This window comes from Pomacea canaliculata, linkage group LG4, assembly GCF_003073045.1.
Source record: "Pomacea canaliculata isolate SZHN2017 linkage group LG4, ASM307304v1, whole genome shotgun sequence".
Lineage (NCBI taxonomy): Eukaryota > Metazoa > Mollusca > Gastropoda > Architaenioglossa > Ampullariidae > Pomacea > Pomacea canaliculata.
The window spans coordinates 26,330,696-26,354,675 of NC_037593.1; the positions used below are offsets into that span (position 1 = coordinate 26,330,696).

Consider the following 23,980-nt stretch of genomic DNA (forward strand, 5'->3'; position numbering starts at 1 on the left):
GAAGCCTCGACAACTCACTCTTTGAAATCCCCCAGAGGCAGCTGTTTGCATAGTCTAATTGAGAACCGATGAGGGACACAGCAACTGCATTTGCAGTCTTCTTATTAAGACTGGGTCGGAGTCGTCCAAGTGTGCGGATATGGAAATAACACGCCTTGACTACAGAACTGACATGATCAGACATAGTAAGAAGATTGTCGACATAGAGTCCAAGGTTCCGTACTATTGGAACTATTGTATATTGGCGACTAGACTTCCTTCACCTCTTCAAGATTTTTCAAAATCAGTCATAATACATATAATACGCAAACGAACAACGTTCGTGTAACAATTTCTCTCTCTCTCTCTCTGCAAACTAGACAGGACAGGTTTCGGTTCTTGTATCCACTGGCAGCGGATCGCATACTGTCTCTTAGATACAACCCCACAAACTAACCAACACTAGTCGACATGAAATTCGCTTTCGACCTTGAGATGGTTAAAGTGAGAGAGTGGTCCCTGACAGCACCGTGGTCTAGCTACTCGTTTTGACCTGTTTGTGCGTCACTTTGAATTGTCCACTTGAGGAATCGATGAGAATAGTGACAAGTATGACGCACAATTTCACAAGCCCAATCTACTCACCGCTTGCTATACTTCAATTCTTACTCCACGCCGTCGATCCCCACCCCACTCTTTTTCTCTTCGACACTTCAAACATTCAAACACTAATGTAAAATTTTGGATAACTAAACGCCATTTAGACACTTTAGCTGAGTGACATGTGTCACCAAACCCACTCAATTAACACCCACCTGCAGCGATCCAATTAGCCCAAACGTGTATAAAGTCGCAACCTCGCAAGACTTGCCACTAACCGAAATCTTCTCTCAAGGGTAAGAGAAATCAGAACTAACGAACAACAGAATTCGCAGCTCATGTAGACTGTGTAAGTGCATTCAAGACTTTTCCATGTGTTTATAATTTCAGAAATTTGAATTTGACACAAGAGTCAAGACTGTGTGAAACGTGCGTGACGTCTTATCACAGAGAACCTTGAATTTCCAACATACAGGACTTTAAGAGAGGAAGAAACACAAACTGCGACAATCTGTGTTCAACTCTTCTGACAACTCCTTAAAAAGAGGAGTGTGTATTAAAACTTTTAGAGAATCTGTGATCCAAAGGAAAATTCTGACACTTGATTATATCACAAGACATGAAGCATCTTAAGGTTTTCTACTTAAACTGGCACCTGCTAATTCTTATGCTTACCTTCTATGTCAGCAACTACGTCACATGTCAGCAGATTCCCTGCACACAAGGATGCGCATGTCCCAGACCAAATGAAAACAACTGTCTCAACACAACAGTTTGTCCGAATGACGTAGACGTCAGCGCTACTGTCCTCAAACTGACAGGCAGCTCGTGCGGCAACACCATCGACAGAACACACTTACAGAAGCTGACCAGTCTCGTAACCTTGGAGATCAGAAGAAGTCCTTACCAGGTGCTGGGGGACAGAGCTTTCGCTGACCTGCCGCTCACCTCGCTAGTGATTCAGGGAACTGCCATCACCACACTGCAGGCAGGAAGCTTGTCTAACCTCAACCACCTCAATAAGCTAGACCTCTCTAACAACCTCATCGACGTCATCAGCGACAACGTCTTTCAGGACATGGCGGCCCTTACTCACCTCCTGCTGGTCGGAAATCGCATTACCTCCCTGTCGGACAACGTATTCCATGGACTGTCTAACCTGGCAATCTTAGACCTCACTAACAACAGTATCAGTCACCTTTCATCTGACTGCTTCAGGCCGCTAGTGAAGTTAGTGTCACTTAAGCTCAGCTACAACAACATTCAGCAACTCCCAGACAGATTTCTCACAGGTGTCCCAATGAAAACCCTTTTCATAGACCACAACCGCCTCACCTACATCGGCCCTGAGGCTTTTACCAACTCCCAACTCGGAGCCTTTAACTTGGAGTACAACCAACTCACAGATTTTCCCACTGAGGCTCTACGTAAAATCGTTAGCATAAGTGTCATCTCGCTTGGATACAACGCCATCACACAGCTGACCAGAGGAGATGTGGCAAACTTCAGCATAAGGATGCTCGAGTTGAACTCTAACCCCCTCAAGGTGGTGGAGGACGGGGCTTTCACCGGAAGTACCATCACCAACCTTATCATGAACGACACGCCGCTGACTACGCTGCCCGACTCCATGAGCACTATGCTGACGTCATCCACCACGCTCAGTCTGCGTGGCGTGACGGGCTGGTCCTGCGACTGTGACGCCATCTGGTTGGCCAGTTTCTTGGCCTCCAGCACCAAAAGCACCGGCCCCGTGTGCGACACCGGAAAAAACCTGACCGCCTCACTCGCTGACCTGGAGGCCACGTGCACTACCACCACCTCTACCACCACGCCGTCAACTACAACCACGACAGAAACACCAAGTACAGCTGCCACATCGCCAAGTACTGCTATTATTACTACTAGGCCGACAACGTCAACCACCACCTCCACCACATCTTTCACCTCCACCAGTCCGACAACATCATCAGATACAACAAGAGATGTGCCTCTAGATTCAAGTACTAACACTGCGACTATTGCGCTGCCGAGAATTTCACCTTTAATCGAAACGCCTTCAACTACGACAAGTTCCGATTATTCTTCGGCGGCGACTACTTTTACCACACCGACCACCAGCCCAACAGAAGCAACTCACACGACTTCTACGGCATCCAACACCGCCACCTCGAGCACCACTACTCCTACTATCACAACTCCGCTGTCGACAACGACATTCGCGCCTTCACCGACGACTTCCATGACACCCTCAGCATCAACAATTGGTTTAGCTACTACGGGTACCGCGTCTGTTAGACGTGATTTCCATTTACTATTAAAATATATAAGAAGCGAGCAATATGAGATCGTTATCAACTGACTTCCATTGCTAAGTACAGTCCCGACTTGTTATCTCACAACCATTCAACACAAAGGCTGGGCAAAATGCGAATACTTTCTTTGAGATAACTTTGAGAAAAGCCCAACTGTTGACAAATTTGAGATAACAGGTTAGACTGTACTTCCTGTCATTGCGATCTTCTGGCTCGTTGACTGATTAATCTCTGAACCTTCGGTTGGACTCTAACGCTTCTTTTTTTTATCACTTGTTACTTCTGACTTTTATATATGCCGTCTTATTTACAGTTATTCTACTGCAAGTATTTTTGTTTACAATACTTATGTATGCTTTGCTTTCATTTTCTTAGTTGCTTCTGTTTGATCAACACGCTCTGTTTATAAAGTTCTCTTCATGTACAGTATATGACTTTTTCGCTGTTGAGTCTTGCATTTTAAATAATAGAGGAGAAAATAAATATTACACAATCTGCCGACAATTTGTTGTCTCTGCTTATGAGGAGCTGTCGACATACCAGTGATATAAAATACAAAACATCTTTATTAATCCCTTTCGGAAAATTCAGGAAACATGACATGCGAATATATCTGACTTCAGGCCGCGAATATATTATAACTTCAATGATTCTTTTTTAAAAGAAAGACAGAACCTGAGCCAGCTGTATAAAAGACTTGTCCTAGCAGAGATTTGATTACACATGTGGATTGCCGCCGGAATAAAAGAGTGCAGATATCGTGCAGTTCTGGGTCGGGGAACTCTAAGCCTACCACTACCATGCGTCTGTTGTCCATTTCCTGTCGGAGTGGATGATAGTCATCAAAATTGTAGTCTGTCGTACAGAAGTGTGTATCTCTAGTTATTCTGCACCCTCCCAATCACTTCTCATCCTTTTTATAATAGTCTGGCTTGCGACACACCATCAGCTTGCATTTTGGAAGCTGCCTCGTCTGTAGACCTTCGGGCCGCAACCTGTGACAAGCGACTCACAATTTCAGTTCGCAACTTTGACAAGCGACTAACAAACTTTCAGCTCACAACAGGCGACACACCCTGACTCGTCACAGACGTTCAGGTCGCAACCTGTGACCAGTGACACACCCTACCCGGCCGCCTGGCAGGTGACAAGTGCACACGCGCGGGTCAGGAAGTCGCGAGGAGGTACATCAATCACCCAATGCACCTCACTCCACGACGCACTCACCCTTTAGCTATGATGTCAACAGGCCTGGCTTTTCCCAGACCTACGAGTAATTGATTTCCGATTTTCCTCTTTCCGTCGGCGAAGATAGACTCGAAGGAGATAATAGCTGCTACACTCCCTCTACAAGTTTATGCCGTCTTGATGGGCGAGCTATTCACTCTGACGGATTAGGTCCCTTACCTTTGAACGCCAGCCTATCCTCGTGTTTTCAAAACGTCAATAAGATAACAAATTGATATCAATACGCCAGATACCCACAAACGAAAAAAAACACCAGACACGATACCAAGTTTGGCGAACACGAAAATTCAAGTTAAGAAAACAATCAACACAATGAGACTAAATAGCGGAATGAGCAATACTAAGAGGTTTAAGGGTCCTCTGAACCAGGCACAATTGTTTATGTCTGGAAATCTTTACATATTATATGAGGGCATGTAAAATGTGACCATCGTGAATAAATTTGCCAATCTGTTATTTTCTTCGACAACAACAGCGATATAGTCAAAGAAAATGCTCGGTGAAACTTTTCTGTCCTTCATGTTAATCTTTGCTAATCTTTGAAATGTATGTCCGAATAAGTTGTCCAGTTGTTAATAAGCAAAAATAGGTTTTGACTGGTGAGGTATGCTATACAAAGACATATATAGTCGCTATATTTTTCTCTTTAAAGTAGTAGTCAGTTGTGTCTTCACGAGTGCCACCCTAAATGTCATCCATCCTAATGGCACTGCTCACGATTGCTGAATTGTTTCGGATACTCTGAGCATTGGGAGACAAATGATTCTTCAAGTCAAGCCTGAAAAAAAAAGACTAGACTTCATGTTTACCGTACCTCTACCCCGGGTATTTACTGCAAAACTAGGACTGTTACTGCGTGGACGGTGAGAGAGTAAAGGTGGACGGTAAGTGGAGCGAGTAAAAAGTGGGGGAGGGGAAGCGGAGATAAAGAGCAAGATGAGCAACTAACCCCCGAGGCAGTGTCCAAGAGGGTCTGGGTGATGATGATGTTGAAGACGGCGTGTGAGCGGCTGCTCTCGCTATTCATGTTCGTCGCCGCCACCGTCCGGGACTTGTTCCCTTCGCTCATCAGGTTGTCAATGTCCTACACACATTTTTCAGGTTGTCAACATCCTACACATTTATCAGGGTGACAATGTCCTGATAACTTTAGGTTTCCAACACACTATACACATTCATTATTATGTCAAAGTCTTGTAAACATTCATTTGCTTGTCCCTAAACAGATTAATCACAAAATGTAATCAACAGGTCAGAACCATGGAGGTCATTAGTTTTGTTTTGTTTTTGTTTTTTTGGGGTTTTTTTTGTTTTTGGTCCCCTTAATGAAGAAATAAACAAATGGCAGTTTGGTATTTTTCTCTTGCTACGACTTACATTCCACAACCTGAGTAGAATCCTTACTGAGATTTAATTTTACACAATAAAAAGAAATGCCACCCCAATTGTCAACAATATGTTAAAGATCAAAAGCGGTTCCAAAAGCTGAAAAACCTTGTTGGATGCTCAGATGTTTAATCACTGTCATGAATAAATAAAACATCATAAAGAATTTTAAAAGCAACAATGTTTAAGATTTTATATATATATACGAAAACTATTTTGCATGTAGTATACCTTCAATTATAGTAAACTGTAAGCAACTTCTAACTTTTTTTTCAAGGTTAATTGCAAATTAGCATATGCTTGCTCACCTCGAAAGACGAAACAGCCAGACATGACAAGCCATCAACGTAGGGTCCAAGTATGTTGTGTTCTCTAACTTTCAAATTCTGGTGGCTTCTACACACAAACACAGACACACGCACGCACACACACAGTGTTAGTAAGGTTCTTCAAATAGCAAGAAACAAAAATTGTCTAACCACGCAATCCAGGGGCCACAACCCACAATGGCGGTTCCGGTTAAACGTGCAGGTTGCTCCCCTTACTACACAGTTACTACTTCATTTGCCCGCTTGCCACTTCCATTGGCACTAGGTGTATATGTTACATCATTAAAATGTCATCCTTAAAAGGGGAATTAACTGACCAGAGAGTGATACTTTCTGTTTTACAATAGTTTCTGACTTTTTATTGGAAGTTACCAGCTTGCACAGCTGCTGATTGTGCAAAAACCAGAAAATGCCATTGTCATAATATTGTCACCTGAAAAGGTCAGAGCAAGAATAAGACAATGACCACAAACTTTTATGAAACTTTCTTGCTATCTTGTGCAGCTATGAACTTATGTTTACAGCAGGCAAAAAAAGTTTTATGTAAATCTATTGTATGTAGCAGAAACATTACTCCTAAATAGCGATTGACTGAAACCATAAATTAAAGGTAATGCAATGGAAACAAATTTTGCTGGTTTTGAACTGTGATCTTTATGTAGCTTTAACTTGTCAAAAAAAAAAAAAAAAGGAAAGAAAAAGACAGAAATGTTTGAAGCAGCTATTATTCCTCTTATCATAGTCACTAGCAGAAACTTGATGGAAATCTTTGCTATTTCTCTCTTATATTCACTATCAGAGACTTGCACAGCGATCATCCTCAACGACTTATCTGGAACCAATCTGGATTTTTCAGGGTTCATAGGTCATTGATTTTACCTCTCAAGTACAAAAATGTGTTTCTTCAAATGCTAATCAATTTCATCTTACAAGAACGTATTCAGTGAGTTGGTATTCAGTAAAACGTTACCCTTATTAAACAGATACACAACTGCACTAACCCTTTGGGGTCAAGAAGATCATGAACCTTCTCATTGTATATCTCCATGTAGGAGACTTCCACTTTGCAGAAAAGTTCATCGTGAGACCGCTGGGCTATGAACTCAAAGAGCTTGTCACACAAGCGTGGGATAAGGCCTTTTTCTACACGGCTGCCCATCATGGTGTAAGACTTGCCAGACCCTGCACAGTACAAAATACAGCTAGCTGTATCGCACGCATGTTCCACATCAGCCTAAACTTCTTGATAAACACAAGAAGTAAGCATTTATGCTGATGCCTTTTACTTGAGTAAAGCAAGACTAAAAACATGCAATTTTTTTCAGTTCCTTCCAAGCAAGGAGAAATTCATTTGTTTCATATAATTCTCAAACTTTTCAAAAGGTGAGGGTGTCAACAAAAAGAAGGTAAATGATCCATAACTAGAGATAATTTTGCAGCAAAGTGTGGCAGGAAGAAAGGTTGGCAAGAAAATGGGTGGCGAGATAATCTGTTGGAAATGCACAGACCAAAATATCATGTGCTAGCAAAATGCATAAACTGACAAGCAATTCCTGTTTGCTAAACATTAGACGGTTCAAAAAGAAAAATAGTAAGCTGCTTGATCTATAAATACCCTTATACACCATGGTCATGAGCTGTCTACTACACTATGACTTGTACTAGAAACAACTAATACTCTATATGGGTACCTGTATGAATACAGATCACATGGCCACCTGACTGGCATATACCTGCATTGCCTCAAGTACCATACAGATATCTTTCAGCATGTAGCATACATGTATACCTGTTTGTCTGCACAGTTACCTGTCTGCCCATAAGCAAATATGCAGCCATTGTAGCCTTCAAAAGCCCGCTCCAGAATGTCTCTGCCTACACACTGAAATACGTGCTCTTGGCCTGTGGTAAATGAAACCAAAGATAAAACTTTCTGAAATTATTCTGACCACTTAATCACAAGATATGCTTCTAACTGTGTTGCCAATTGCTGTATGTTAGAATATGTATATACATACTTTGATAATGCAACCATGTTGCTAAACACATCCATGTACACATCCATGTTTGCAAAAGTGGAATGTTCCCATTTCAGACTTAATCTGTCTACGCCTGTGTGTAAGAGTGTGTTTACAAAAGGTCTGAAATTTTACAACAACAAAAATAGATTGATTAACTACAAACTCTCAAAGGCAGCAAAATGACATAAAACAAGAAAATGACAGAGTGAAATTAGATTTTAAAACACAATTTTCATTTTACTTTTTTCCCCTTAGGGCTATGGCTTTATCAGTTACTGGATAAGGTGATTAAATTAATCGAAAAAGCAGCAAAATGCCTCGAGGGTCAATAACCCTGATCACATGGCTACACTGAGAAGCTTGGCGCCTAAAGAGGCTAGCTTTACACAAGGAGGGTCTGTGCAGCAAATTCGCCGCCTGTTTCCTCAGGTAATCGCCAAGAATACATCCACCCACAGATTTACATTTTTTTCTCTCCAAGTAGAAAGCTTGCAATTCAGAGTCTTTTCTGTTTCAAACAGACCTCAGTGTGTGTCTTATTTCCTAGTGCGTCTGGTTTGATGTATGCTTATGTAAATATTTGTGCACTATATGAGCATGTAGAGTGTGTGTGTGTGCACTTAGAGTTTAAATGAGATTGCAGCTGGCGACCTTGATATTAAACATTAAGCTATCTTATCTGTGGGCTTATTCCTTATTCAAGGAGGATTTTAGAAAGGCAGAAATATTATTTAATTTTTATTTTGCTGCCATCTCTAAATTTATTTATTCTACCAAAAGAGTGTCTTCAATGCCTGTATGAATACAGATACCTAACTGGTATACCTGACTGGCATTGCCTCAAGTTTACTAATCTGATTAAGCTCCATTAGTTCAGGAGTCAAATTATGTCCCCTTTAAAGAACTAAACAAATTAGGAAAAAGTTCAGAAGCTTTCAAGTCGCTTCTCTCTGCGGTAATAGATACATGTAACATTTAAGTCACCCATCCACCTACACACACAAGTGAGGGAAGTAAACTGGAGGCGGGTGGTAAAAAGGACATTGCCAGACTTAATCCTTCCTAGTCGGTCGCCGCCTCTTCCCGTCACCTGATTAATTCCCCTTTGGGAATTGCACTCCACAAGACGAAGGGAACACAATCAGACAGTCAAGAGGACATGCTCAGAAAGTCTCACATACACCCAACCCACAAGGCTGTGCGACTGAGAAACTCTTACAAACACCTCTACACCCCCTCACTTGTCCTCTTCTTTACAGTCCTCTTTCATCCTTCGTTACGGTCCCTGAAGGTGTACCGCCATGCTGACATTTACATGTCCTAATATTTCCGCTCCATCCTCTTGCATACAGTCCAATCCATCACATTCCTATTATCCCCCTTTGATCATTCTGGCAACCCTGTGATGAACAGGCGGTTGTCTGTCCATCAGAAGAGTATACGTGTAGTCTTTGTACGTGTGTGCGTGCTTCTGACATGTTCGGCCTCCTCCCTCCGGTAGACGACGCAAAACTCTTGTTTTTATTTGTCATTAGTTTCCTGCTGTGGCCAGTATCTTCACAACATCGTGATGGAAGCATCAAAGTTTTGTGACGAGCTGTCTGAAAGTGTGACGAATGTCCCACAGCGCGTCACGAATGCCTCACAGCGCCCTCGTGACCGGCCTCCGACACGACACAGCGTGAGGTCCGTTGGACAACGTGACGTATAAAAGTATAACTAATCGTGCTTCTGACTACGTCAGACAGCGTGAGGAATCCCTGGCAGCATTGCAGGATAACAGAAAATAAAAAATAATAATCTTCTGGTGCCTTTGTCTACCTCCAGCCCCTGCTGGTCAGATACAAGAACAAACTGTGGCTCGCATCCTCAACATGTCTTCTTGTTCTACCCTTCAGCCTTTCTCCAGACGCTTATTTGCATTTTACTGCTTACTTGCTGCTTGCTAGCTGTGTATTTACTTATTACTTATTTACTTGTTTATTGCTTATTTACTTTTTGTTTAGAATCACGTGTTTCTGCGGTTGTTGCAGATATTTAAAGAACACGATAATAATAACAATTAAAAAACCTGTAGACCTCTGGTAAACTTAAGTAAGACACTATAACATAGATATGTTCTCCTGTGACAGTAAAGGCGGTACTTACTGGCAAACTTTGGATCATTGTCGTCCATGGACCAGAAGCAATGATCAAAGGCAAACACCTGCAAGAGATCAACTGACCACTGATCAATGTCATAGTAATCACTGATTCATATTAAAAGGTTTGCTTGATAAGGAACAGTCTTGGATAACTGCCTGAGGCCGTGCTCATGAAGCGATTTTAAGTCATTACCCGCTGGGCAAAATGGGGACATCAAGGAGAGCGCCTTGTCTCCGTAGTTGATGAACTGTCCAAACCCCGCGGATGCTTCTTTATGTTACTTTACTCCCAAGGTATCTTTGTCATTACTTTTTTAACTGTGTTTCTATGAGTCGGAAAGCTTGCTCTTGATTTGTCAGGGACAACGACTTACCTTCGCTTCATGATTAAGGCCCCAGGAGTAGTGGTTCCTTACTAAGTGATGACTTCATGTGAGTCACAGACATTGCGATACATGAGCGTCTCACTACCTAACTCAGTTTCGCCTCAAAAACATTCCTTTTACCTGCTAAAATTATATATTATAATATAGTTTTATAATTATTTTATAATTATAATATAGTTTTAGCCAAATGTTATTTTATACAGAAAATTTCTAACTTTAAAGTCTGAGCTCTTGTGCATGCAAATGCTTCAGATTGTTGCAGTGACAGAAAACGAACACACATAAATGCAGGGGACCACATACAGAGACGCATGTGCAAGCACACAAACATACGGGCTCACACGCAGATATATAAGATAAGACGAGTGAAAATTTGAAAAAAGGCGAGAGGAAAGACAGAGCGAATGAGAGAGATAAGCAGAGATGGAACAGAAAATAAGGGAGGGAAGGTAGTGAGAAAAGGAGAGAATGGGAGGGAAAAACACAGCCATGACTCAGTCATCCTCTTAATGAATCCGTAGATTCGCAACGGCCTGCAGCATCTATAATATATGCAAATACACTCATTCCCTTAATCACCCGCTCACTCCATCACTCATTCTCTCACGCGCATGCACGCGCATTCAGACACACACACACCCCACCCTCCTCTACCACCTCGCACGCCACTAACAAGAATACCTTAGGAGTTTTCCGCCCTCCTCCATCGTGTCTGCAACAGAAAAAAAGAAAGAGAAAAAAATTAACAAAGGCTGCTCGCTCCTGCCACAGGGCCAACGCGACTCTACACGCATCTCCAAGCAGATCATTTTTATGCTTTTCGTGAATTGTAATGTGCAGCGTTGCCAATCTGCCCTCAACTGGGACCGACCATGGTCCCCGTGCGCATGCGCAGTCATGAATGTCTGCTCGCCGTGCCCTGCAAGGCGCTCGCTAATGAGCTCGTGACAAAATTCACTTGCATCAAGAAACAATGACGATTATTCAGTCCACTGATGGTGGACAGTTACTGTCGTCTATTCGCTGTGCGGTTCCCCTCCCCCAGCAATTGGGTGTGAGGAAATTAGGATATTTTTAGAGCATTAGGACACTTCACTCCCCAGTGCGTGAGTTTAATACTAAAAACAAACCTCTCTCTCTTACACACACACAGGCATGCTGTCTCACTACTTACACGCATGAACACACAAATACACAAATGTCCACACACACACACACCCAGCCCATTAGTTAACACGTTCAAACGTGCGTGCGTGTAACATGCCAGTATGCATGTGCGTGAGAGCGCGTGCAGGTAAGAATGCTTTCAAGTCATAGCACCAAGCTGCAGGTGTGGACGAGCTGAACAAAAGCATGCAGGGGTCGCCAGCAAATCGGGGTGTCCATCAAATATTTACTTTGCGAGTCCTCTCGTCCCTAGAGGGAGAATCCACACCTAGCGAGGCAGCCGGCCTGATCACGTGACCAAGCACCCTCGTCTGTGCGAGCGTGATTCGCCTCCACGAAGGTGCATACCTACTGCAGCGTACCTGGCGCCGCACAGGTACAAAGGCACGACGCAGCACAGCTTCTTCAAAACTGTGACTGGCTTTGTATACATACACACAGGGCACAAGAAACTAGTTCTCTGGACTGGCGTTCGCGGTTAGCCGGGTGTCTGGGTACCGTTACTCATTAATCACTGATGGTTCAAGGGCGTGTTTTGTGGTGTTATCACAGTGGGGTGACTGCTACTTGCACATTTCCTCGCGGAAAAAGTCAGACAGACCTGAGAGTGGAGCAGCTGCAAGGTCAGCCATAGAGCTGGTAAACCTTCCTAACCTTCCGCATACAGCTGGCAAGGGTTCCTCCTCTGTTGCGTACTGCTGTCAAGTTTTTTCTTTCATTCTTGCAAACTGGCAATCTTTCCTTCCTTTTCTATACGTCTGGCAAGCATTCCTTCTGTAAGGTTTCTTACTGCTATTAAAATGATCTTCCTTAGCGTGTCCCATACACAAAAAAGATGCCTCTTGTTTATTTGCATTATCTTTGTGAAATTACCGTTTTTATTTACTTCTTGGCAGGTTAGTCGGCGACTCGATTCGTTTGGTTTACCCCACAGTTGTTTGAAGTAAAATAAACGCTGGGATATACGAAGTATACTCTCCTCAAGATATACCCAAAAATCTACTCAAATGTATTGTTGCTCTAAAAAAAAGATAGGTACAGGTATTCTGACATTACGAGCTCGACAGAGGGGTTAATAATCATTCACCATTACCTAAAAAGAGTCGTCGTTCAACTGACTAGGGGACAACTTAAGGAATGGAGGAATAGCGCGAGCTCCTCTAACTGCAAACAGACGCTTACTTCGGATGTCAGTAAATATCCTCGAAGTCTACATTGAGCGCTTGGTCCCTAGTTACAGCTTCTGGGACCATAAAGTGATGGCGCCTGTAAGACCTGATTACGTGGTCGTGACGTGTTTCTCACGTAGTAGGGTCTTAACCTGCAAGGCGCAGTCTGGAAGCGACAGGCCGAAAATACAGCATGCTAATGCCTAGTGGTCACAAGGGGTGCATCACTATGATCGATGTTCCCAGGCCAGGGAGAAGGCAGGGTTACATGATTAAATTCCACATCTCACTTTTTTTTATACGTTTTTATATTATTATTATTCGGACACAAGCACGCCAATCGACGAGAGAAGAGAACGGAGGGTGGAAGCCTGGATAACGAGGAAGATGTGCCATGACCTCGGCTGATACCTGAGCCACAATCGATTAACTGACGAGAGCGCTGGCGTTAAGGTAAGGGGGGGGGGTGGATGGAGGAGAGGAGTCCGGGTGTTAATACGGGTGGTGTGCCGACAAGGCCAGGTCAGGCTGCGCGTGCCTGGTTTCCGTCCACTCTCTTTTGCACGTGCCGGTGAGTCAACGAGACGACCGACCAGCCAGCCCCCGACCCCACCCTACCCAGTCCCCTCGCCTGACGCACCGCCCGCCGGGCACCAGACCTACGCGCGCTCGCCAACACCCACGTGCAGTCGCTGCATATGTTGCTGCAGCGACAGTGACGTCAGGGGCGCCGACAGGTGCTGGTGCCCGTAAGAGCTGATTACGTGGTCGTGACGTGTTTCTTACGTAATGTCGCCGGCATTTGAAGTTCCATCAACGCTGACAAGGCGCAGCAAAAACTAAAAGAGTTCGCCGTGAAATATCTAATGTTGGCGTGACAGTAGGATACTATAACGAGTGTCATATCTAAACTCCTGTTGTGACAAAGACCGTGCAAAGCGGCACGCGACTGGTTTTGCCCTCGGACGTAGGGCACGCACTGCGCTGATCAACGTCAGGTGAACGTTAGATGGCTGACGCGAGACCTAACGCTTTCCTCCATTTCCAGTTCACTTATTAAATTATCCGCTCACAGAGCACGTGCACTGTCGCGCTTGCTTATTCAACTCCTTTAAAATAAAATGTTTAAAAATATGTTAAAACTGATTTTTTTTAAAGTATGGGAAAGGAGAAAAATTACTTTTAAAAAAAATTCTTCCGGCTGGTTCCCTGCCAACAAACAAGCACCGTCTTCGCTAGGCTGACCCACCACATCTTCCGCGAAATATCTCGTGTAATCTCGAAGAAGTGCCACCAGCTAGTTCGAAAGCCACGCATCACCGACACCTTGCCGAGGGGCAGAGTAGCTTCAGCAACACTCGACAGCCCTGAGCTCAAATTTCCGGGCTGTTCTTTCTCTGTGATCATATGCAAACAGCATATAATTATATTTATTTACAGATTGAATTTATAAATATAATCATTACGTTTTCTCTCTGTCAATGTTATTTCTTTGCCGGAAAAGACGGAGACTGGACAGCTGCCAACATGCTGTTAGTACATATTCATACTTGGCGAACAACAATTTCTTATCTCCACCCACAAAAAAAATGTGTTTGCTGCGGTCTGAAAAGCTGCTCTGAAAGGCGAGGGTAGCCCAACTAGCTCCTCTGGGACGGTCTCATGCCCGGGGGTCAAGAGCACAGACGGACTTTTGTGACTAACAGCTGGCTTCAGCGTTGGAGCCACAAAATTGCCTCCCCCACCCCCACCACCGACTCCCACCCCCTACTCCTTTTGTTGGCCTCAGCGGTCTCGTTGGGTCCATGAAGCGGGCAGTAAAGTGCCTCTCAAAATGACCCTGTCTCTCTCCCGGAAATGATACGTCCGCCATCACTGCTGGCAATAACCAACCCTGATCCGCCTGTGGATGGAAATGGTCACCAGCAGGCTGCAGTCCATAAAAGACGGAGGACTCTGAGCACACCTCAGCAGCCATGTTACTGAGACCATGAAATACAATCTCTCTCTCTCACACACACACACACAAACAAAACACACAGAAGGTCACAACTGTATCAGTCCGACCAGACGTGTTACCGTTATCAAACTGGCTGCTAATACAAGTCTCGACATGACTGTCAAGAACAGTCGTTCCTCGGGGTGACCACAGTTCAATTACAGGCGTGTCAGAGATCAAGCCATTGTATCACGAGCCATACCCTCACCTTTGTATTATATAGTGAAAAATAATCCTACGCTGATTAAAGGCAGAGAATGAAAAGAAAACAATTCGAATGAAATTCTCCAAATTATATAAAAAAAAAAACCAACGCGAAACCTGTCGGTAAATGTGGTCTATAATTACTATCTGAGGTTAGGGCATTCTACAATCTTAAAAATATTGAATAAATAAATATCGATCAGGTAAGACAAGGGTGGGAAGACCGAGCTGAAAGACCCAAATTCACTTAGTAACATCACTTACCCACTTTCGCCTCCCAAAACGGATTAGAAAAGGGCAACAACCGCGTGGTAATGAAACTCATTAACGTTTAAGAATTCCCCCAAAACATCAAATGGCAGCGGTTGCTCAGCTCTAGCAAAACATCACACCATCCGTTTTATGACTTTATAAATTCACCTTTTCCCACCCGTGTCCATCAATTTTCCTGACCATTGTTACTTCATTCAGCGAACAGCAGGGGAGACAACCAGCCAACAACGTGGATTTGCCATAGAGAGTTATCAACCACTGTGTCTCAGAAGGGCTACCACTGGACCGGAGGAGGAAGAAGAGCGAAAGACACAGAGGGTCAATCCAGTCCGTTACTGGCGGCCTTAGCTTATGTCAGCAGACGGTGGTCTCAGGTGCTGGTGTACGTGACAGAAAATGACAAGACTGTGCACCCGAGGTGCACCCACAACTTCCTGGTATATTTTGGTCTCTTGAAGTCGGAGGCTGACGATGCGGGTCGTTTTTCTCGTCTGGCGGTTGATTTGATGAAATACCGGGCCAGACTCCATAAGCTATGTAATTAGCGGGAGTATAAAGAACTACCTTTATGCAGTCACTGGACCATTTATTTCTTCTGGGCTGATGGAGGACAATGTTTAAAGTCAAAGGTGATGGCAGATGTTGGAAATGTTCTGCGTTCGCGCGAAATATTCTTAGCACCAAAGATTTCAACTAATTAAAACACAACTAATTCAACTGATTCGAACAGTATGATCGGCAGACTTAACACTAGGGAGTCCACATAAATACATTTCCTAAGCACATGGAAACAGAGACTGCCTCACAAACCGTGGGCGAGCATCCAGCTCATACGCACGCGCACAGGGAGAGAGATGGCACCAAAAAAAAAAAAATCAGTGCTCGGCCAAAGCAATTAACCGGGGTAGAGTTAGGAAGCCTTACCACAGTCTTCATCAAGAATCGCGACTGTTGGTGGAGAGGCTGGAGTAAACATCCAGGATTTCAGTAAAGCCTCTTTGCGGTTTAGCAAGCTCTACAACGTGTGTGTTAGAAAGATAGAAAGAGAGAGACCTAGCTGCTTAATTTCTCCACGAGACTATGTTCTGTGGCAGTCCGAGCCGCCCACGCCCCAGCTCACAGACAGCAAATTGTTTCCATCGTATGGTCTGCATCCCCCGCAGGCCGGCCAGCCGTACCACCCACCAATTTCCTGCAAAAGGCCCGGATCTTTCCTGGGCAGAGTGGTCAGTCCCGGACAGGGTGGTCCAATCTAGCCTTACACTTGACTGGGCCAAATGTCGACCCACAACCTCCTGGAGTAGACCAAAAGGTCAAACTGAGACCTAGACCTCCCTCAGTAGAGCCCTATCGCTGTACTGCTGGTCTATCTACTGGACAGTCGTCAAGACATGATGCCTCGGTCGCTAGCTTCCCGCCCACACTCTGTAAGTGTCACTTGTTTATTTAATCCATACAAGGTCTTGTCGAAAATTATCAAACATAACTCATTAATTCGAATAGACAGCCGTTAATCATTGACCTTAATTGCCATTTAAACGCCTGCTGACCCCATCCAATGCAAGATGCTGTGTTGATGCTCTGATGCTGTGTGGATGTAGACAATAAACAAAATTCAGCCAGGTTTCCATTGCTCTCCCATGGAACATATACTACGAAACCCAGCATTTAAACAAGATACTACAAGCGCACTCGGTGCACCCTACCCATTTATTTACCTTAATATTCACCGACGAGCAAACCATTAGAGATATCTGGACACAGCTGGTCGTCTGCATGACACATTCAAGAACGGTTGTCACGAAAACAACTTGTCATAAAAAGCGACCTCTGCTATCAAGGTGGACAAACAAGTTCCCTTCGCAAAGCTCTGACCGAGCGGAGGGAGCAGACGACAGTCGCTGATAAAGCAAAACATTCAACGTCTGCAATCAACTGCCCCCGTCCCCCAACCCAGAATTTCCCGTGCAAGCGAACCAGCAACTGCACTAAACGTGGTCGTAAAGTTAGATGCAAACATAGATGATATGTAACAAAAGACCCAGTGTGCGCAGTGCATCGAACAAGGGAACTCACTCTGCGGACGGAGAAAGGACCGGCAGGGGTGATGACCCTTTCCGAGTCTGAGCAGTATGGCGCCAGATGGCGGGAAGAAATCACATCAGTAAAGCAACGAATAAAGAAAAGGTTACAAGAGCAAGGGGAAAAAAACAGGACGAGATTAAACTTCTGTTAGACTGAGATAGCGAAGTGTCTCAAAGAGACTGCTGACGTCACAGCGCTATCACGTGTTCTTCATAACAGACAGTTCTGTCTCTCTCCTTCTCTCCTCATCCCCTCGCCAGCCTCCATCTTCCCACTTAAACGTCTAGTCAGGAACAGTTTTCTTCCTTTTTCCAACGACTAGGTAAAGCTCAAAATGAGGGTGAACACCAACCGTCCATTCTCGAGATACTCGCCAACCATCACCCAGGATAGAATGAGATCAGCAACACTGGCGACAACATGGATGCACTTACGATGTGAAGCAGAGCTGGGATATAATTATGTTAATGAGATGCATCACCAGTTTAATGTCTATCTCTTTCTGTGCAATGTGCAGGAGTGAGTTTTGGAGTTTTTATTCCTCAAATATAGAAAATAATATCTTGAACTCAGCTTTACTCGGGAGTAAAAAAAAGAAATCTGCATCCCAATTGTCTGATCAAAGAAAACAAATGTTATAAAGATGTTTGTGTGCCTGTGACTGTTTCTGTGTGCTTGTATATCTGCGTGCATGATACGTGTAGACTGTAGATGTATTTAGTGCTATAAAAAGCGCTTCGAGTCCGCCTTTGATGGGGGGAGACATCAAACAAAATAAACCTTCTACCCGGTCGAATTTCCTGGACCTAACTCCCTCCCTTCACCCCATCACTGTTGCACTCCCTCGAGTAACAGTGAAGATAAAAACCCTTCTTTTGCTACGCTGATGATTGGAGGGGAGTTTGAGGGGGGGGGGGTGCAGACCAGGGGGTAGAATCTGACAGCGAAAGTCGAGATGGTAAAGTCGAACAGCACAATCGAACGGCCTTTTTGTCCGACTGCCAGCGGCGAGGGAAAGAGAAGTGAGGGGGAGAAGGGGTAACAAAAAGAAGAGGGGTGGGTGTGGATGCTGATTTCCGCGGACGGTTGGTGGAGCAAGGAAACGACAGAAGCAGAAACACCTCGGGTCTGCCGAGACTGCTACGGAATGATGAGAACACACAGTGTGATGGGGCACTGGACTCAAGATGGATATAGGGGGAAAATAATGTTTCTAATTACTTTCCTCGGCGTCTTCTGTTGTTATTGCTTTCATTGTGGGAAAAAGTGCTTCCATTTATAGGTGTTCTCGCACTTCATTATCGTCGTCGTGTGGGTGTGCATCATGTTGTGACGCTCTAAGACCAGATTGGTGGAACTTATTGTCGAGTGCCATATACTCTACCCTTTGCCAGCTTCAGCCAAAAGCAGCAAGAAAGTTAGTTCTCCTCTGGAGTGCAAGCGAACCAGCAACTGAGTGAGTGCACATGAAGCCAACAGATACTGTTTATAGCTTGCTGCTTGTTCGATAGCAGTCTGCTAAGCTGGTAGCACTAATGTCCTGAACATCACACACTGAGGCTACGGTCAATGAGATCATCATCATCATCATCATCATCATCCCAATAACCGATACACAGTGGATTGACTCCCTGTTCTTCTGAAATCTGGATGTAGGACTAGACGACTGTATTTCGGATCACGATCCAACCTTTTTTGCTTTCCCGCTTCCAGATTTACGACCTTACTTGCAGGCCAAGTTCCCAGCCCATGTCCACATCATCGACCACGTTTACGACTCTACCGCAGACTAAGCTCGAGTCTCCCTGTTGCACAGAGACCCCCCACTCCCCCCTCCAGTGCCAACTCAAACGTAATACGCAGCGTGGTGCCAAAACCATAAATCGCCGAAAAATCGTCCGCAAGTTTCCAGAAAGTCGGGCGTGTCACGACCCCTAACTGCACTCCGCTTCATTCTCCCAGAAACCCTCCGCCTTGTTACCAGCACTACTGATTCCAAAAAGACTGAATGAAATAATGCTACGCACGCACGCACGCACTGTCCTGCACTTAGTCTTTGTCCCGCACACCAAGCCATTACCAAGTGGTCAGCAGCGCCGCTGTCCTACCTCTCCTTCCGGTCCAAATTGCCCCAAGAAGACTTCATTTGGACCACCCACTCTCCCGAAGAAGGGTCTGGGAGAGAGAAAGGAAAAACACAGGGTCCATCTTAAACGCTCCCGTGTTAAATCTGTTCTGACGCTGCTCCGGGACAAATGGTTCTGGTCACCACGTGACCATAATGCAATTGTGCCTCGTGCTTGGGCTTCCAAATTCGCAAAGCACTTTGGAAAAGCAGGCGGAGCTTGGGCGAGGCTAAGCCAGACTGAAGTCGCGATAACTCGATCGATCCGCCCTCGATAAAACGTTCGATAAAAACACTAACCCTCCTTCCATCGCCTTCCCCACTCCCCACCCCTACATCCATTTTTTTTCTCTCTCTCTCTTCGGAGATAGACTACGGTCAGCAGACGCAAAAACCTGAGAAGGAGGAGAAAGAAGAAGAGGTAGTCAGCTGCAGCTCTTAAGGAGAGACTTTCGGTTATCTTGACGACCAAGTGCTACTGACGTCGTCTAGTCAGCATCGTCGGTTCTCTTCCTTCGTCCTTCCTTCTCTAAATCAATCTGACATGGGCCTTTCCGAGCTTGACAAGCCAAAAAAGAGAAGAAGTGTGTTTGCGGAGAACTAGACCAAATCAAAAAACTCCAATGCTGTCGCCTGGCTCCACAACCACGCAAATTGTGAGGAATGGCCTCCCTCACCCGACAAGAATGATTTGTAAGCAAAGAAACGGTGTATCAAGAATGACACAACGAAAGCCCAATCAGACCGACGTAAAGCATTTACGTGATTTTACGTGGAAGCTCGAATGTTTAGAAACGCAGAACCTGTGTACCTTATGAACCTTAACGAAAGAAAAAAGTGTGAGAATAATAGCACAAACCCTTAAGCCTTCTTTCTTTTCATGAACTAGCGAAAATACGACAAAAACGAACATTGCCATCCGCGCCTGCGCGCACACATTTCTTTTTAACATCCGGTTCCCTCAACACACACACTATAAAATAAACACACAAACACATACACCAAAAAAAAATATTTTAAAAAAGTTAGTGGGGCAGAAAAGCGGGAGACAACTCATCAGCCTCAAGCCAAGAATTCTGTGCTGTTAGGTAGTCTGACCGCCTGCACAAGCTGATAGCAGGATTGAAGGGAGATCACCTCATTTGCTGGATAATTTCTCATCTTGGACCATAAATCATCGGCGCGGAGAGCTGATGAGTTGTTTCAAAGAACATGATCAGTCTCTGTCTCTCTTCCATTCTCAGTCTCCCTGTCCCGGACTTTGTCTCTGTCTCCGCTGCGAGCGAAAGGAGCGTGCTCTAACGATCCTTTTCTCTAGGTGGGGTGGGAAGGGGAGAGTGGTAAATGTCGAAATGTCAGACCAAAAGAAAATGTCTTGAAGCATCTGATATTTTTAAGTTACAGTTCTGGACACCTTACCCACCCCTCTTTACATCTGATATTTTTTTTTATTGGAAACGAAATTTCGCAAAAGAACATAACACGAGAAAAGAAACAAAGATCTTCAAAGGCGGAGCAATACATTAAACACACTGGCTACCAAATACAGTTGTCATGTGACCAAAGGTCGCCGTTCATCAACGAAGCAGAGGCAAGAAACATGCAGTAAACACCGTGTGTCTAGTGTTAAAAGACTATTTGGGGACAATTATTTTAAAGTTAATAGTAAAACTCAGTACTAAATATTGTTCACTGAATCTGGCTGGATGTCTCCCTCCTAGATAAACAAGCCTGCAAACATCGCCGTGCACAGAAAGAGGTCAGCAAAAATGACGTCACGATAGTACATGGATATGTTTATGTTGTCAAGTACATCCAGAGCTAGGAGCATATGTTGATCAGGCCTATCTGTGCACAACTATGATTTTTTTCTGTATGGTGACATATGTAGGCATGCATTTACAGAAGGAAAGGAGAGGAGGGATATTTATCCATATTTTAAGCAATCATAACATGCATTGAGCTTTACCCAGGCATTAATAAACTTTGCATCCACTAGACCTTTCAGAATGAGAACGCGCCTTCCGGTTACAGTGGAAAGGAAACGATAGACGTGGAAAAGAGCTGGCAGTGTGGACAGCCTGGGAGCCGCACCAAAGGACAACCCGTTCATCATGAGAGTACTCCCGCTCAATATACTTTTTCCGCTTCATCAGCAAGGTCCCCGGATGAGGAGCGTTTTCCTCGGCTCCCCATCACCTCCCGGTCCACACAGGACCAGCAACGGCTCCTGCATCATTTCACGAGATGACGTGTTTCTCGCGCCACCATTATCGAACGACCGCCGGAGATTTTGCAACTTTTTTTTTTTCCCCACCATCACCAACAGCAATATCGACGACGCCAACCAAGCAAGCGACCAACACCTTCATCCCGTACCAATCATGCAAATTACTCTTGCTCAAACCGTTCGGAAACTGCGGACACGCTTTCGGGGAGTATCTGGCGCGCATTCTTCTTTCGGCTGTCAGTGGATGAGTAGTGTTTGCCGACTCCCGGCGCTCCTGCCGGCGAATTCAATTTACAGCTCGTCGGCAATACTGGCAACACGAGATCGTGCCGAGGCTGCAAAGAACCCTCTTTCTGAAAGGCGAGCTGGGAGAAATGTTGTACTACACAAAGACATCTGGATCCAGCGGCTAGCTCCGCCGTGCTTGACCGCAACAACCGGTTCCATTGTCTGACTAACTGAAGGAGGACCACAATGAAAGAGTTAACTCGGGGTAAAGAAGTAGGCGAGGGCGATTAACCCACTCCACAACAGATAAAGGACAACCCCAACGGAGTCTCCTAATGGCGCAGGACCGTGTGAGGAATGTTAAACTAATGTTTACTTGCATCTTGAGTCACAGCCGTTGGTTGTTGTCCTTTGGGCCGGAGCGACAGTTGTTTTGTCTCCTCTTTCACCGGTTTCCAACCGGTATGCAGGTGGATGGTCTTCCCGGACACCCTCACAGGAGACATGAAGCTTCTAACCACATCGGGCTACTTCCAAAGTTCAGATTAAGGTACTGACCCATTAACAGGCACAGGTAACCATGTTTGTTAACTTGTTAAATAATGCGTTAATTCTTCCTAGAAAGCCAGCGATCAAATCGAACAAAGTGATGGACAGATACCAGATGAAGTAGCGCTTAGTACCATGATTGAAGTACAAATATCCAGGCTCGATAAATAAAATTGTAGAAGTGAAGGATAAACTCGACTTGTATACTGTAGAAATGGATGAAGCGAACGAGCGAGACCACTGGGGAATGTCAGAAGCCTAGAAGCCTAGAGAGAGCCTAGATTCGCAGACACAGTTGTCCCGTGCGTGCATGTGTTTTGCCTGTGTCTGGATTATTGAAACTATCTCAGCCAACAGAAACCGTCAACAAATTCACGAACCAGCCTCATCGGAAGCCCAGAATTAAGCAAACTCCACTTGACTGCCGTCCGCACTAAAGGCTCGAGTTCTTACAGACCTCTACAATGATCCTCCCCCTGCCCCATCCTATCCCATACCCCCATCCAATCCCTTCATGCCCACAGCTCCTCGGCTATTCACGAACAGTAACCGGCTACACAGTTGTAACCGGTGTTGATGACGTGCCACGGCACGCGCTGGGAGAGATGGGAAGCGATCATAACCAAACATGACGTCACTGACTTTAACTGAAAAAAAAAATCACACCAGCCATGTTTGCACACAAACTCCTCAAATTATGTATAATCGGAGCTTTAAAGACTAAACACTTGAATTACATTTCGATTTGTAATAAACTTCCGTATGTGTTTGAGATAGCGTGTGTGTGTGTGCACGCACGCACGTCTCGATTACACAATCTCTCCTCGTTTCTAATATACTGCATCACTGTTTGCTCAGCTAATGGCCTGGTATTCAGCTGCCAGCAAATCGTTTGGTCAATTACATCTTTCAGTCCGTGGCGTATTGACCAGCAAGTGGACAAACTGGCTCCCACATCGATTCCCTCGGCGAGCGGTGGACTCGGCAGTCCTGGGACGCGAGACGGCGGTGCGGGTCACGTGACCCAGTCAAACAGGTAGAAGACCGTCGGTCGACTACCTCCCTCCTTTCCCTCCGCCAGCTTCGTACTTTTCACTGGCAGACGTACCAGCCCTGACCTGTCTGGTGCCCTTCTATTGGCCTAATCTCAGGACATCCCAAAACGGTTCGACTGCGTCCAGTGCAAGAGGTCAAAAGCCACTAACCCTGACCGTCAGCAACCAAAATCTGATATGCTTGAACAAACATTCGATCAAATCTCGAATATTTCCCACTCTCACGGGATTCCACTCTTGAATAACTTTCTTGAGCAGCAATAAATAAACGCTGCAGGGGGAAAAAAATTTCGACAAAAATTGCACGGTCGTCTTTTTAGAAAGTGCATCTAGCTTTCGATCGAATTTGTTGTACCATGTGACATGTCAGAGCAAAAGTCATGGGGCGCTGTTAACTTGAAGAATGATGGCTGACAGCCACTTGGGCCAACAAACGAAGAGCCGGGGAATTGGTAGGTTGATGTAGATGCGTTCCCTGAATAATGATG

General features: G+C 44.8%; 2 protein-coding genes across 14 annotated transcripts in view; one reads left to right on the plus strand and one right to left on the minus strand.

Moving 5' to 3' along the window:
- LOC112562789 (kinesin-like protein KIF13A) overlaps positions 1–23,980 on the minus strand; it is a 153,089-nt gene that overhangs the window by 98,395 nt on the left and 30,714 nt on the right. For all 13 annotated transcript variants that reach the window (XR_003098927.1, XR_003098928.1, XR_003098926.1 and 10 more), the window contains exons 3-8: positions 11,090–11,120; positions 10,027–10,084; positions 7,667–7,759; positions 6,859–7,039; positions 5,837–5,924; positions 5,092–5,226 (exon numbers count right to left, since the gene is read on the minus strand). Coding sequence is in view for 10 of the 13 variants with exons in the window: in XM_025236277.1 (XP_025092062.1) it covers positions 5,092–5,226; positions 5,837–5,924; positions 6,859–7,039; positions 7,667–7,759; positions 10,027–10,084; positions 11,090–11,120 (586 nt within the window). In the remaining 3 variants the exon portion in view is untranslated. The remainder of the gene's footprint in view (positions 1–5,091; positions 5,227–5,836; positions 5,925–6,858; positions 7,040–7,666; positions 7,760–10,026; positions 10,085–11,089; positions 11,121–23,980) is intronic.
- Positions 1,052–3,386, plus strand: LOC112562792 (cell wall protein DAN4-like). Its single transcript, XM_025236287.1, has one exon. It carries the CDS (start codon positions 1,199–1,201, stop codon positions 2,939–2,941), a length of 1,743 nt encoding a protein of 580 aa, XP_025092072.1. The 5' UTR covers positions 1,052–1,198; the 3' UTR covers positions 2,942–3,386.

Excerpts from the sequence above, each read along its gene's own strand:
- LOC112562792 (XM_025236287.1), top strand. The coding sequence starts at position 1,199 with ATGAAGCATCTTAAGGTTTTCTACTTAAACTGGCACCTGCTAATTCTT.